Below are 15,924 nucleotides of genomic sequence, written 5' to 3' on the forward strand. Positions count from 1 at the left end.
GGAAGCAGAGTCACCTTAGCATATTGCAAACTGACAGTTTTTACATATCTAACAAATCAGTATTTCCTGAAAAAACACTACATAAGAACATTTGAGTTTCTTAATCACAGTAATCAATTTACCTTCCCCTTAACTGTTCTCTAGATGATCTCTTATTTCCCTGGAATGCCTTCCTGTAGTTACTGTAACAAACACTAAGCTTCATTTTGTTTCCAATGGCAATGAAAATGTGCCTTTTTTTTTTTTTTTGTCAGCAGTACACATTCTACAAGCACACAAATATAACACCATTATTTTTTTTTTTTTTTTGGACAGACACAATAAGCACACTCTTTCTATGTAGAATATCTGAAGGTTGTCATTAGTAACTTTCCCTTCCTCTACAAATGCCACAAAGCATCATCTGTAGCACTTTTGACATTCCACACCAGCAGACAAGGCAGACAAGGAAAGAAATCTTCCCTTAGTTTTCACTGCAGAACAGCAGAGAAAGTGGTTGGTCAAATAGATTTATTAAAGAAAAGAAAGATTGTTACTTACACTGTACTGCATACGATGCCAGGACAACAGCAGAATTAAGGGGGCATGACAACCTGGAAAGGGGGAAAATATTTTCATTTAGACAAACAGTATAAATGCAATCATTAACTATGTCTTTGTAATTAGTTCTGTAGATAAGGTCTTGTTTATCTTCAGAGGGTGTCCAATTTTTTTCTTACACAGATCGACTGTCAAAGCAAAGTAAGACTGAACATCACAGGCTAGCTGGGTAACGCTAGATGAGTATTCTGGAAACAAAAGAAGGGATTTTTATAGGTCTCTGGACATTATTTTAATAGCTGCAGTCTGGTATATTTGGAACTAGACACAAACACTAAAATTGGCCAAATGCTAATTTTATATGTATACATGGCAAGCTCTTATATATTATCCAAAAGTGACTCCGTAACCTACTATGAAATCCTAAATTGTCTTTAGGATTGCAGATAAGGAAAGAGAAGGTGTTTGTTTGTTTAATGTACAAACATACAGGAATCAGGCAAAACAACCACTGGGTGTATGTTCACTCTATCAGGAAGATACCCCGTGACCATGAGAAACAGTAAGAAATAGTAGTATGAGCAGCCCTTTGCTATTCCCTTCCTGTTACTGCAGCAGACAGGAGGCCCCTCGTGTTTAGAATACAGTCTAGCACACCATGCTTTGCAGAAAGAGGGCGTCTCAAGCAGACGTTGCGTGTGCAGGAACACCATCTCCTACACCTCATTCACAACAGACTCCTCAACTGTTCTTAATAATTGAGCTATGCAAAAATTTGCAGTGTTTCCAAGCAACTGATTTTTTAGAAAGCAGTATTTCATGATGTACTTTTTTATAGCAACAATAGACACCATCAGAAAAAGGCTTGTTTTACTGGTTTTGATTTTCAACAGAATTATGGAGAAGTTGAAAATTGTTATTACCTTCCTTCCACAATGTCTGTCTTCAGTTGTAAGAAGAATAAGTGCCTAGGAAATAGTTTTTGGGAAAAGAGAAAGATTTAATTTTCATATAAAAAAGGTATGGTTTAAATGTTTCCAAGTATTAATTTTATTTTATTATGGGGGTAGGTTTCCTTGCAAATTATACAAACAGATTAATAAAGCTTAGCGGCATTTACAAATACGTCATCACACACCCACTCTCTTCTCACAACAGTTTTGAAAGATCTTTGACAGTCGTTACCACAGCACCAGGACCACAGTATTAATGGCATAATGAACACTATGAAATATAAACAATTACAGAACCAGTCTCCCTTTCTCACAGGAGCATCCAACTTGGATGTAAGTTCTTTAAAAAAACAAATAAATCCGTGATAGTCTATCTTGGGACTATTTTTAATGATCAAGGGAGGGAGGATGAGACATTCCTCAAGCAGCATATGCTGACAAAAACTCTTAAACAACCCTCCAAGAGCAGTTTAGTCTTTCTCATATTAGGGTGTTTGACAAAATTACTTGATGGCAGTATGGAGTGCTGGGAGTGAAGAATCACACAGAGCAGGCCTTTGAATAATTTTAGTTTGCAACTAACAGCTTACAGCCGCATGATTAACAAAAACCAAAACAGGTCAATACTTCATTTCTCTGTAAGAAAACCTTTTAAAATGCTGTACTATTTATATTCTCGAGGCACTGAAATTAGCTATTAAAATTTAGGCAAACCATGAAAATGTTACAAAAATGCCAGATGAGTGGGAGCCTGTGAATTCTAAATTCTAAATCCTGTGCACTGAACAAAACAAGTATTTCAAGCCTTTTGGCACATTAATTGAAAATTACTTCTAATTCACGTACCCCACCACTCCCAAAACTCAGATTAAAAAAGAAAACGCTGAAGGTCTGCTATAAACTGAACCATTATGTATCTTTGTATGCTACAAGTAATGGGCGAACTAGAAAATAAGAACTGTTATCTGCTCTTCCTGAAACAAAATAAACAACGCCCTCTCACACCCTTGGATTTAAATCTACCAAGTGTGTTCAGAACTGACTCAGCGCTAATACAAAAAAAATATTAACAGACTTCAGGCATGCAGACAGCTTAATCACTGAACTTCCCCATTTTTTAATCATTGCATCTGGTTAATTAAGGGATCAGAAGAGGATGAAAACAATATGCAGCAATAAAGAGTTCAAAAAGGAACCCAATGTGCAAATAAAACAACTGACATCTCTGTAACTGGCTTATACTTCTGCCTGTATTTTGGAATTGCGGGCTGCCTGTAGCAGAAACCATTCATTACAATCATCACATGAAGCTGCTAATTCAAAACACATTTAATACAAAGAATTATACGAGGTTATATTACATAATAAACTGTTAGTTTGCCAGACCGTGGAGGTGGAAGGGAAAGCTTTATACATACTTAGTTTATGGAAGCAAACATCAAACAGAAGTTACCTGGTTTGTTCTTGCTGAAGTGTGTTAGGATCAGGTATAAAAAACCTTACGCGAAAACGAAGGGTGCAGGGAAAACCTCCTAAAATATTTCAGAAGACCAAATCAATTTTCTCTTTAAAAAAAAAAAAAAAAAGATATACCCAAGGTTCCTATGTCTAGATTTACAGAAAAGATATATGAATAACCACATAAAAATCTCCTGTGTTTTTCTTGTGGTTTACTTTGAGAGAAGTCTTTCCTGATTCCCCACACCAACTATGAAAAGAAAATATTCTTCAGGATTATGATGCTTTCGTTTAAAGTACTTAGTACATGCTACTTTACATAAAAAGAACTATTTAGCTATCTTTGCTGCTTTGATCTAATAGCTATTAGAAAAGGAAAAAGCAGCAAACATATATGAAGAGTCTCAACCAGGATAATTCTATCTTAATAACAGAAATATAAAATAACAGAAGCTCACCCTGTTAACTTCATGTGTTTTTATTTGAATTTCTACACAATCTCCAGAATACGGTAGAAAGAAAAGAGCTTAAGAGCTGGAAAACAGCTCAAGTTTTCCAGCACAAACTGGGACAGTGTCCTACTACTCCATGTTCTCTAGGCTGCTGTCTGGCCTGTCCTTAAGCTCTCCTTCCTCTTGGTAAGCATTCTGTACTACCTAAAACTGTTTATAAATGAAACATACTAGAGCAATGCATGCATTTGGAAGCACTTTTTTTGTTGTTGGTGGTGGTGTGGTTTTGTTTTATTTTTTCTTTTTTGCATAAAATTTATTTTATTTTATTTTATTTTACTTGAAACAATAAATTTGTTACACATCCTTCAACGAAATCCCTCTTTCTTATCTTCCATGTAGGGATGAATTTACTGGCACCAAACTGGCTACTGCTTTCATAGCCATGATGTCCAACTGTGCTCAGTAGTGAGGTATAGACACTGACACAGCACAGTTAGTGATCTGTCACGTCCCAATAACTCAGAGAGCAGTAAGAGATGCAGAAAGTTCTATTGAAAAGACTGACAGAGATGAGACTTGCTCTAAAAGAAAATCTACCATCTGGATGCACTAATTAACAGCAACTTCATTTATTCAATTCATAAGAACATAAAAAAGCTGAACTACACAGCTACAGTCGAGATATAAAAACAGATCTTACCTTTCAACTGTTTCCTAATAGGTTTGTTTGGTTCAAGCCATCGCTGTGAAATGAAAAACTATTAGATAGATTAAAATATTTACAAACAATTGGTGTTTATTTTTATATATGTGTGTATGTATATATATGCACATATATATACACACACATTTATTATTTACTATACTTACAGGTGAATCTACCGACGTTTCATTTTGCTGTAAACCAAAATATTCTTTCTCTGTCACACCCAGCTGGTTATAGGTCATATCCAACAAAATCTGACCAGTGTCTTGTTTCTGAAAGCAAGAAAAGTTCAGAAGTGAAACTCTGCAACACTTACACACCTTAATATACAATTGATTTAAATAAGTTTTATTAAATAAACAAACTCTGCAACATTTACACACTGTAATATACAATTTAAATAAGTTTTATTAAAAAAGTAAACAACTTGTGAATAAAAATACCTGTTAATTCATTGGTTCAAAGTTTCTCGGCAATAGAAGAACTTTAATTGATAAAAGTTTTTTTTTGTTTGTTTGTTTGTTTGTTTGTTTTTGTTTTTGTTTTTTAAGATACTTTCTTTCCAAAATACATCAGGTACCTGAAATCTCATAATATGAATTGACATGAACTCAGGTCCTTGAGGTCGGTCCCACAACTGCCTTTTATGCAGACCACCTTTGCTCCATCAGCCCTTAGGAGCAATTCCCTTTCTCTGGAGCTGTACCCTGCAATCCTGGCTTGCAGCCACACGGGGCTGCTGCGGCCCCTGATGTCACCACCAAAGCATCTTTTTCTGTTTCCACATCAGCTTTCAGAAGGGAAAGTTTGTATACACCAGAATAGGGAGAAGAAGAAAAAAAAAAAAAAAAAAAAAAAAAGTAGGAGAAAGCTGTATTCCAGCCATGGGATCCCGGACTTCATTAGCCTGAATTCCCACTCGGCCTGCTACCGTTATGCCACCCCAGACACCCATCCCGTGGGGTATTCCCACAAGAACTGGTGTAACCGGGAATTCCACGGGACACCCAGATGCACAAGCACAGGGTATTTTCCCTGAAATTACATTAGCATACCTCCGCACCACTGCAGCGTGGCATAGAGATTAACCAGCTTACGTCAAAGCACACCGCTAATCAATGCTGTTAGCACAAATAAACAAACAACACACAAAACCCCTGAACAAAACTGCAACCTTAAAGATGCTAACGTGTACCACAGCTTGCAATGCTGCAACGCATTTTCAGTCTAGTCATTTATGTACTAAGTTGCTGGGCAGAACGAAACCCAGGACAGTTTGTTTTGCATCCTGTCTATACAAAAGATTATAGACGTAATTTTTTTTTGAATCTTCCTTTTGAATTTTCTGAGTCTTTTTCTTGAAATCAGAAATAAGCTGCACACATGCACAAAAATGACATCAGGGGAAAATTCTTCAGGCTGCGACACAAGCACTTTGTTTAGGAAACCAAAGGGCTTGATGCTTATGCATTCATACATACTTACGCACCACATCTTTGTGGATGGCCCCAGTCTTATTCAGTGTGAGTGCTCACTTACGTCAAGAACACAATATTTTATTCATTTCTCTTTGTTTAGACCTTGTTTATTATACAACACTCAAGCTCTGCTCAGAAGACAGATTTATCTGCTTTTTGTTGGTTTGGGCCTTTTTTTTTTTTTTTTTCTTTCCCCTTTTTACACAGGGCACCAAAGCAGTGTAAAAGAGTGCTTTAAATACTAACATATTCCATAGTCTCCCCTTATCTCATAAAAACATGATTCCTATTTAGAAGATTGGAAAGGACCACCAAAAATTCAATCACAAGACACACTTTACTACCTTATTTTGGAGTACTGAATATTACCTTACACTTACTACTAGAGCTTAGCTACTCACTGCTAGAGCAGAGCTCACGAGCCCCATTGGGATCTGAATGCTCACTATTTCTACACCAGACTCCAGACAAAAGGTAAGGTACCAGGAAAACAACTACTGTCCTCCTATGAGAAGCTGTGCCTAATTTTCTGGAGCAAAGTCCCCTAAGAAGAAACCAATGTAGGCAACGCTTCGGTGTCATGTGTATGAGACTACCTTTTTTCCCTCCAGCAGTCTCCCATCTTGCTTAACTTCTGCAGCAAACAGAGGAAGCCTTGCAATGACTGCAAGTCAAACCAAGTCAGTGACTCTGTGCTGCCATCAAATACAGCTCTGTCCTCGCTTCCTTTTCCCAAGCTGCACATTCCCACTCCTTACTTTCTAATGTCCCATGGGACATTCAAATCCCAGCACTAATCAAAACTATCTTTTTCCTGAAATAGCATACTTAGAGTTAAACCCAGAGTAAAAACTCTGGCATCTAATTCCGTATTCATTTCATCTCTATTCATTTGCCTGTTGTTTTTTTTTTCTTTTCTTTTTCTTTTTGCTTACAAGAAGAACATTAAAAACTATCAAGTGGCACCACACGACACCTGCATAATTCTGCAGCATGACTTCACATGTCTGGAGCATGCTTCCGACACTGAGCAAACTGAGAAATTGATGGTTATTCTGTGACCAAACGCAGTCATTACTCGGTATGACACACACACTTGAATCAAAAGAGTTCAGGAATCTTGGGTTTTGTTACAAGCAGGGCAGAAGACGACTACCGTAGGCAGACTCTACTGCTAATTTTCTCTGTAAACTCAAACACTTCTGATTCCTGTTCCTCACAACACCATTACCTCCTAGTTCCTTTCTCATTTTTAACACTTCTAGTTCTTCAACACGATTCAAACGCCTTCCTCTTCTCTATCCCCACCTTCTCACAGTGGTCTACCTCTTTTCCTGCGCCACACAGGAAATGCTAAGCACACTTTTACTGCTTCCCTTTAAAAGTAAGCTCCCTGTTTCTCTATTCTGAATCCTAAACCCACCTGCTCAGCATTAACAGCAGCTAGTATTAGTTTCCTTTACCTACCTAGCATTCCCTCCTCCTCCTCCTCCTCTCCATTTTCTTTCACAAGCAATCATCAACACCACTTTTCTGTAGCTTCAATCCTAGCTCTCTGGTATCAAAGGCAGAAATTTTCTTCCACAGTGCCTAGATGAAGCACCCACTCCCTAAATCTAAGCCAACTACAAGAAGTCACTTTCAACTGTTAAAACCTTTTCCAGTTGTCAAAATTCCTGCATCTGATGGTTTTTATTTTTTTCCTGAACAAAACCTGTATTTACATGGCTTTAGCTTTGTTTTAAGAAACAGATGAATTATTTTGCAGCCTATATATCTAAAAGTAAAGATACCCACGCAGCTCATGCTGCATTATCTTCAGTCTATTTTGCACATTTACAATTTTCAGATCTGGTGTAAAGTGAGGCAGGCTAAGTACGTCACATCACTGCTTCTGAATTTCAACATCCATTCCAATAGATGGTCCAAAGCTGCATAGTACTCTACCTAGTGTCGAGTGCTTTAAAACATAAAATATTTTTACTCCTCTCCTCCATGGGCAGAGGACAAAACAACACGAACACCACTCAGCTGAATTGGATATTAGGACCAAATTCTTAACCCCACGAATCATTACAGCAAGTAGTTAAGACATTAATAAAGCTCTTCCCTTCCTACAAGGAGGTAAAAACTTATGCACGTTGTAACAGTACTCAAGTGTGAAACAGCACGAGATCCTGAGATGGTTTCTTGTCTCTGCTCTGAAAGAAGTTTCCATTTATTTAATCTTTCTGACATTCCTCATTCTGCTGTTAAAAGTTTTGCATTAAACACCTCATAACTACACAGTATTCAGTCCATTTAAATCTGTTTTGAAACATATTTCACCTCATGCTGGACAGGTCAAAATTAATATTTAAAGATTATACCTGCTACAGTCTGCCTGTGCCACAACATGAATTCCCTAAATACAGCTGGAAATTATTAGCCAACTTCAAATGTCGTAGCTTACTAAAAATTCAAGAGAAAGAACCCCTTCATTATTTTTTAACTTCAAGTACTGCCTAGCAGCTTGTATGATCAAAGATTTGCTGTCCTAAGAACTGCATAAACATAATGTAAATGAAGACTTAGCTCTTTGGAGTGGAAGGGTAAATACGCAAATCATCCTTTTCAGCTCGTTACCTTCCATAGAGTAACCTGTACAAAGCAACACCTTCAGAGGACAGTGCAACACACCTCCCTGTTTCCTTTGCAAGAGCTTTGCCTCATTTTCTGGCAATGACAATCTCACAATTAAGCACCTCCTACGCTTTTGCAAATTCAACCTCACTACAGACACGATGCCCACTGTTCCTCATATGTTGTTTGAGGTCATCCTTTCTTGATTTAGGCCTTTAACACACATCCACCACTAACAGCCTTTGGTCCCTACATGCCTAAGAGCTTGAACAAAGTGCCACACTTTTTTCCAGTGTCCCCAATTATTTTTACACACTGCTAGTTTATTTGATCTTCTGCTAACAATGCCCTTTCCTCCTGTTGGAATTTATTTACTCACCTGATGCCCTTATTCAGAGCATGCAAGGTTTTGTTTAGCTAAAATAAACTGAACAGCCTGTTCTTTCCTCAGGTCCCAATTTCTGCAGAGCATCCTAGTTGTCCCTTCCATGCCTGCCCAAGCTGAAACTTGCCTTTTTTGTCTGCTTGTGGATCTGCACATGACTTTCCATGGAGGCTGGTTCCAATGCCAAGACTAACACTGCTACCACTTCCTCGACATTGGCTCAAAGCTCCTGCCTGATGCACAGTAGCGCTCACCTTTTTCACAGCCACGACAGAAGTAGTTCGGTCTGGAAACTACCAATGTTTTCCTCCTCTATTGTTTACAACTGAAAACTAAGCTTGAACAAACAAAAAAATAAAGCAGCCCACATTAAATACTTCTCAGGAAAGCTATTACTTTATACCATTGATTTTTTCCCACTGCATTACTCATTTTTCACGGTAACCTGTCTACTACATCATACTCCTATTTCTTTTTGTTTGTTTGTTGGGTTGGGTTGGTTTTTAAATAAGGCCACGAACCTTACTTTTTTGGTTTACTGAAAAAATTTAATAGCGACATGTTAAAGAAATTTGTCAGTCGGTAACTCCACTGGTAATGTCCTTACACAGCTTAACATCTCTCTTTTCAGCAAGGCACTACTGGCACCTCTTGAGCCAACTCCTTGCCCATCCCATAACACTGCTAGATTCCCTACACTACAGCTCAGTATTTTCCTTTATAAAGGTCACACAAAATAAGTTATCTAAGCCCACAGAGCATTGACTCACTGCATTTTCTTTGTCTCAAAAATGATTTTGTTTGTTAAACACATATGAAGTTTGTTGTGCCAGATCTAACTTTGGAAATATCTCCCCTGCACAAATTCTTTCCTTCAGCATTTATTACGAAGTCAGGCACCCTGAAGGGATCAGACTAACAAGCCTGCAGTAGGTCAGATCACTTTCTCACTGTCCTCAGAGTCATCAAGTTTCATACTGTCTTATTGTTTTCCAGACACAGAGTAGCCTGCTCTTCTTCAACATAAAACTAAATATTTGTTGCTAGCCTGAAATTTCATACAGTAACTCTTTCAATATGCAGGGATGCAGATTAGCACCAACCTCTCCTGTGTTACCAAACAACGGAAGTAGGAAAAGTTAGTGATGAAGATGCTACACATCTGTATTGTTGCAGTTTAGTATGAGCGGCTTAAAATTTTAATTCACACCCACAGCCAAAAAGAACCTTTAAGAGAACCTCTGCTCATTATTTTAAACGTATCAATACCAATTGTTGGTGATAACTGTAACAGTCGTGTTCCTTCTCAAAATACTAAAAGGAGGAACTTGATTGGGATGGTACAGAAAAAAACACCAATCCTTACTGTTTGAATTTCAAGTCATACAACTTCTAGTTATTACCACCAAATCATGGTATTTCTAGAAGAAAACCCTATTTCTAGAAGGAAGCCAAATACCTTAAAAGCAAAAATCACAGACACTAAAAACATAAGCATCAACTGTGCTTCAGAAAGATAATACAACACACAGATTATTCGACACTATGTTTCAGCCTTTCCCAAAAGTCAGTTTGCTGGAAATTTAGACGCATAGCTCCCAAGTAGTAATTCCTGGTAAATGAGTCAAAGTAGAGCAATAATGGAAAATTCCTGTATGTTTACACCAAAAGTTGCAAACAGATCTGCATTATTGCTCAATATATACCTATTTATCACACCCAAACATGGTATGTGAGCACATTCTGTATGTATTAGAATGACAAATAACGTTTTCCTCATGTGAAGACAGTCATAAGTTCAGAGACAAATGAATTAACCTTATCACAAAATTCAAACACATGGCATTTATTTGAAAGCTTCAAGAAAACTTGAATATAATCAAATACAACATTCCATGTGAAGTGCAGTCAAGCTTTGGTCTCGAATATTTCCAAATTTTAATTTACATGCACCTTCTATTCTTTGGGTGGACTTTGGACGTGTTCCATCTAAATACTGGAACACATGATGGAGGAAAGACAAGACAGGCCATTTCAGTCTGGCAAAATTAACATACAACTTCTCTTTGGAATGCAAGCCAAGAAGCAAAATGTGTCTAAGTTCAGTGTGAACTTTCTTGATAAAGATGACCTAAGAACAGTACATACCACAAGTTATATTAACTTTTTGTGATACCATCAATATAACTTTCTCATTCACCACGTATAAGCTCCTTCAAATAAAAACAATGAACAACAAAGGCTATCATTCCACTACTGTGCCAAAGCCAAAATATAATAGAAAAAAAATGTTTCTCTTGAAATTATATCTTCCTTTTCAGCTTTCCAAGCTACCAACATTCTTTAGTATAAGAGCTTAATTAGAACAAACTTAAAGAAATCAAATTAAGCAACTATCTTGAGGTTTCTCAGTAATCAAAGTCCCTCAGGTTATTTCCACAAGGAAAAAACATCTTCGTCCTTCCACTGCCCCATTTTAGAATGGCTGGATTTTGTTCACATAGTTACAGGTACAACCATTTGGAAAAGTCCCATGTAGCAGAATGATAGAGACACCTATAGCTACGATTTGGAAAGTTTTCTAAGTCCATGCAGTTTACCAACAAAGATTGAGGAAATTCAACTCTGGGGGGCTCAATAAACATCCAGTTGCTACAGAACAAAGAGAAAAAGTCAGCTCTCTGTTCTCCAGAATGTTCAATATTTGGTGGTACCATGAGTATCAAGACTTTAACTTCCCTACTAGTTCAAAATTTCAAAATACATAAATTCTTATTTTCAGTGTGTGAATAGGTTGACAGCTTAGACTATTAAATTTAATACAAAGGTGATAAATTCAAATTCACTTCAAATTCATTGGTCTTAGGCATTTGTTCAGTGCCAGCAAGACATTAGAAATTACAACCTCAAGATACCTATTTGCTTAAACTCAAAGCAAGTTTCTCTTGAGTTACTTCTTACCCTTGATTTTTTTTTTTTTGATGTTTATTCTTCTCTGTAATATTTATATGCTTTTGAAAGAAATCCTCTTGCAGGAAGAATTCTGTGTTCAGATAACTGCTACGTGACAAAACAACATTCAATATTTTTCAGTTTGTTGTCACTAGAATTGGAGGAGTCTTTAATTCCACTTTGACTATTTCACGAAGGAAAGCCAAGATTTCTTAGGCTTTAGACTTAGCCTAAAGTCTGCCCTTCCCCATTCACTTTCCACTACTTGTAGTTGAAACATACCTATATCTACAAATGCAAGGCGTACTTACGTGTTTGTGAATATTAGCCTAATATTCATACATTGACACATCTATGTTAATACATCCAAACTCAGAGCTTTCATAAATCACTGTGAGGTACCCCTAGCCCACAAACTAGCCCTGAAAATTTCCCACCCTTTCTTTTTCACTGATATACTGAAGTGCTTTGCTCACAGGCATAAAACCAAATGGTGCTGGCCGTGAAAATAACAACACACACACAAACTTCACGAAGCTGAATTTGTCTGTTGATATCATCAGAACTCAAATATGAGTTTTCAGCAGCTGGCTTCCAGTCCTATTTAGAGCTGGACTTTGTGACACAATCAGAGAGTAGCAAAGCCTGCCCTGAGGCAGGCCTCAAGGTCAGGTAATCAGGAAGGGCAGGCCTGACAGATGAGAACAGACTCCCCCAGAGCTGGTAGGGGAGCTCAGTACTGTGAGGACATTAATCTTCGTGAAACCTCGTCCTTGCACTAACACACAACCTAGCGAGGTAGCCACACTCCTCGCTTCTTTGCGATTAAGGGTCCTGTGCTGCCCTCAGGGCAACTCAGCATTACAGCGGCGGGGAAGGAGGCCCTTCTGACTGCTGGATCAAGCAGACAACCAGCGGGGACACCCTGCGGCTACGCTCGAGGCAGGGAGATGAATTAGCTGGGCCCAGAGATTCACAACAGTTTTGATCTTTTGTACAGAATTCACTGCTTAAAGGATGAAACAAGAAGCACAAAGTTCAGGTGCACGGTGCTACATTTCATCAGGCCCAGAGCTAAACCTAAAGCTCTGTAAACAATTGCTTAGAGGGAAGAGTACACTACTATCAAAAAGTAGTAATTCCTCATTTTTCAAAGGTCCTTGTACATGGATCTTTGTCCATTGTACATAGGACAAGAAATTTATGCCAAGTCCAGTCACAATTGACAGACAAGGCAATCTTATAGGGCATGCTGGAAATGAACAATGAAAATTTTCTATTAGTGTGCTGCTCCTTCTCTTACATTCCTACCTCCCCCCAACATCCTACTCCCCACAGTTAGCTACTATACATTTATATACATACACACACACACACATATACACATAAATGTGCATGTACACCTACATATACATTTTACATATAATTCTACGTGCGTATATATAACATACATATACTAATATATATGCTTATCTATACAAAATATATGCTAAAATATTTGACTAATTCTGAGTGTTTTGGAATGTAAGCTATTAGACTGAAAATAATTTGTTTGGCTAGCAAATTATTTTTCTTTCAATAAACATCCAGACAAAATTCAGAAATAAAATGAGTCTGCAAAGTGAATTATAACAACACTTTGGAAAATACTGTTTTCAAATGAGGCTTTGAGAATCCTGTAGGAATGCATGCCATAATTTAGAGAAATGCAGCAATGGAGTTTCCTCATAAAAACTCCTTTACTTCTCAGCCTGGGTAAACTGGACAAAGGAAGCATCATACGTGTATGTTCAGACTATACTTTAGGTCAGTTTTCCTGCACAGTCAAATAATTCTACTGAAAACTGATTGAAGAGTTAAGGTGATACCTTTGTTTTCATCTAGAAATTAAACAACACCTTTAATCAGTAAGAAGGGTTATAAAACTAAATATTTACAAAATGAAGTAGTGTTCTATCTGTACAACTGCATTATATTAGCTGCTTTCCCAATACAGATATTCCAGTAAAATTCTGTAGCATAAACTTGTCTCAGCAGTTGGACTTGATGATCTTTGCAAGTCCCTTCCAACTGAACTACTCTACAGTAAGTTCTATTAGCCTGTCCAAAATTTCCAACATCCTCCATCCCCTTTCCCACTCTGCTCCCCTAAAAAATAAACCAATAAAAAGAACACATTGAAGCACAACAGACTGACCTGTCCTAAGCCATGCTGTCTTCCCTACTTGCATGATCTTTGTATTTCAGAAAACATGTAATGACCTCACTATGTTAATTTGCATTTACAATTTACCTCCTTTTAGCATTACTCATCCTTTGCTGACAGAAAAGAAATAGTACATCCAAATTTGTGATTCCCCTTTAGATACAAATTACTTATTCACAGCTGATCATGATAATTTTATCTGCTTCTTAGGGATTCCTATACTATATAGAAGACCATTTTCCAGATACAATCTGCTTGATGTGATTTTATGACTCTTCAGTCAGTTGACTTTAGAGAAAATTAAAACATAGCTTCATAAATCTATTTCATAACCAGTAACTCTGGAATTTTGAAATGACAAAGATACACCTTCAACACTGTACAGAAATCCCATACCTCAGGGTCCTACAACTGATCTTCAGCTTTCAAACAAATACTTATGGATTTAAAAAATATATAGTTTTCCAAACTTACATTGACTTTGAAGCTTTGTATTGAGCCATCCAAAAAGTGAACGTTGCAGGTTATCTCTGATCGGGTTTTCTCTTTTGGTAGTTCTGATGCTCGTATGTTATTTATCCTCCCACCTAAGGCTCGTAAACGGGAGTTCATAACTATTGCTGAATAACCTATAAAACAAAAATTACATTTAATAACAGTTATTACAATTCACTAATATTTCACCAATATTTTTCTAAGAAACCCACAACAACATGAAGGCCTCATTACACCCCAAATACTTAGAGTAACAGAATTAATTTTGAATTTTTGAATTAATTTGAATTAATAAGGAAAAAAAAAAAAAAAAAAGCACCTACTATAAAACAGATAGGCAATGTTAAGGAAATTTTCTACCATCTGTACCTAGTAAATTCATCGCCTCTATGTAATATCCTACATATTTCTATATTTACCAAACAAGTTTTACTACAGGAAACCATTTCTTTCTATTCTAAATTCTAACTCGATTTAATGCAGATCACATTCTGTCAAGTAGCATTTTGTTACAGGAACACACACACAGACCATATGTATGGCAACCAGAATTAACGATAAAAACATGTCAATATTTTACAGCCTACCATGCATAAATTCATGAAGCCAGAAATCTACATCCAAGAAGAACAGCCCACAAAAAAATGTGTTTTGTTTTTTTTTTTTTCCCTTGGAAAAATCTTTCAGAACACTCAAACTCTGAAAACCATACTTTTCACAAATGCAAATGAAAAAAAAAAAAAAAGGAAACATTCACCAAAATAAACAATGAATTAAATACAGTCAAGCCCGTAAACATTTCAAGCCTCTCTCCACTAGATCAGTTTACCAATTAACATCACAACATATAAAGCCAGTTGGCAAGCGAAGCTGAGGGTAGTTTTCCAGGTTAATTACCATACCAATTACCGAGTCATACCTCACTTATTAGAGGCTAGCTACAAAAAGACTTGCATAATGTGTTTCCTAGACAGCTGGCCAAGCTAGACAGGACCAATGTCAGAACTATTTTGGAATCTCCCCTTGTTTGTCTGTCTGCCTGTAAAACATAGACTGACTTTTCTTTAAAACAGCTAAAAAAAATGAACTTGTCAGAATAAAATCACTTAAAAATCTGAAACACCATATCTACTCACACATCCCTGTGAAAAGTAAACGTGAAAGGCATGAAATTTTAGAGCCATGAAATTTTACCAAAGGCAACAAAAACAATGCAATGATCCATCTTCGTATAACAATGTGTAATCTGTACTTAGAAGTAGCTCAAACAAATCCTTCTCAGAAAAAAAAAAAAAAAGAGCTGAAAATTCACAAGTCAGACATTCAGTGAGTACTCATATTTTTTGGGGGTCAGCCAATTCATAGTTTGCTATTGTTTATTTCCTAAAATCTAAACTGTATGCAAATTGCCAAGACTGATTTATTTAGCCAGCACATTGCATTTTTTCCTGGCAGTTCGACAACATTTTCCTCTCACTCTTTCCCAGACATGATTTCTTTTGGTTTGTTTCTTTAAGGAGGGAAAAAAAGGAGGAGGTGATCTTCAGGTGAAATCTGAACAGTGTCTCCATATAAAACACTATACACTCCTATTGCTTTGAAATTGCTCTTGATATTGATGTATCAGTGTACTATGATTAAATGCAGATTTTTTTTTGTTTTGTTTTGTTTTCA

The 15,924-nt window shown here is 36.9% G+C and overlaps 1 protein-coding gene across 5 annotated transcripts in view; it reads right to left on the reverse strand.

Annotated features, from left to right (window-relative positions):
• Positions 1-15,924, reverse strand: part of PTPN3 (protein tyrosine phosphatase non-receptor type 3) — a 126,353-nt gene that overhangs the window by 82,730 nt on the left and 27,699 nt on the right. For 4 of the 5 annotated variants that reach the window (XM_082753587.1, XM_082753586.1, XM_082753585.1 and 1 more), the window contains exons 2-7: positions 14,230-14,384; positions 4,277-4,384; positions 4,107-4,164; positions 2,947-3,025; positions 1,464-1,508; positions 541-593 (exon numbers count right to left, since the gene is read on the reverse strand). In XM_082753587.1, the coding sequence (XP_082609713.1) occupies positions 541-593; positions 1,464-1,508; positions 2,947-3,025; positions 4,107-4,164; positions 4,277-4,384; positions 14,230-14,367 (481 nt within the window). In that variant the 5' untranslated portion in view covers positions 14,368-14,384. The remainder of the gene's footprint in view (positions 1-540; positions 594-1,463; positions 1,509-2,946; positions 3,026-4,106; positions 4,165-4,276; positions 4,385-14,229; positions 14,385-15,924) is intronic. The other variant, XM_082753588.1, reaches the window with a different exon arrangement.

This window comes from Aythya marila (assembly GCF_965140915.1).
Source record: "Aythya marila genome assembly, chromosome: 2".
NCBI lineage: Eukaryota > Metazoa > Chordata > Aves > Anseriformes > Anatidae > Aythya > Aythya marila.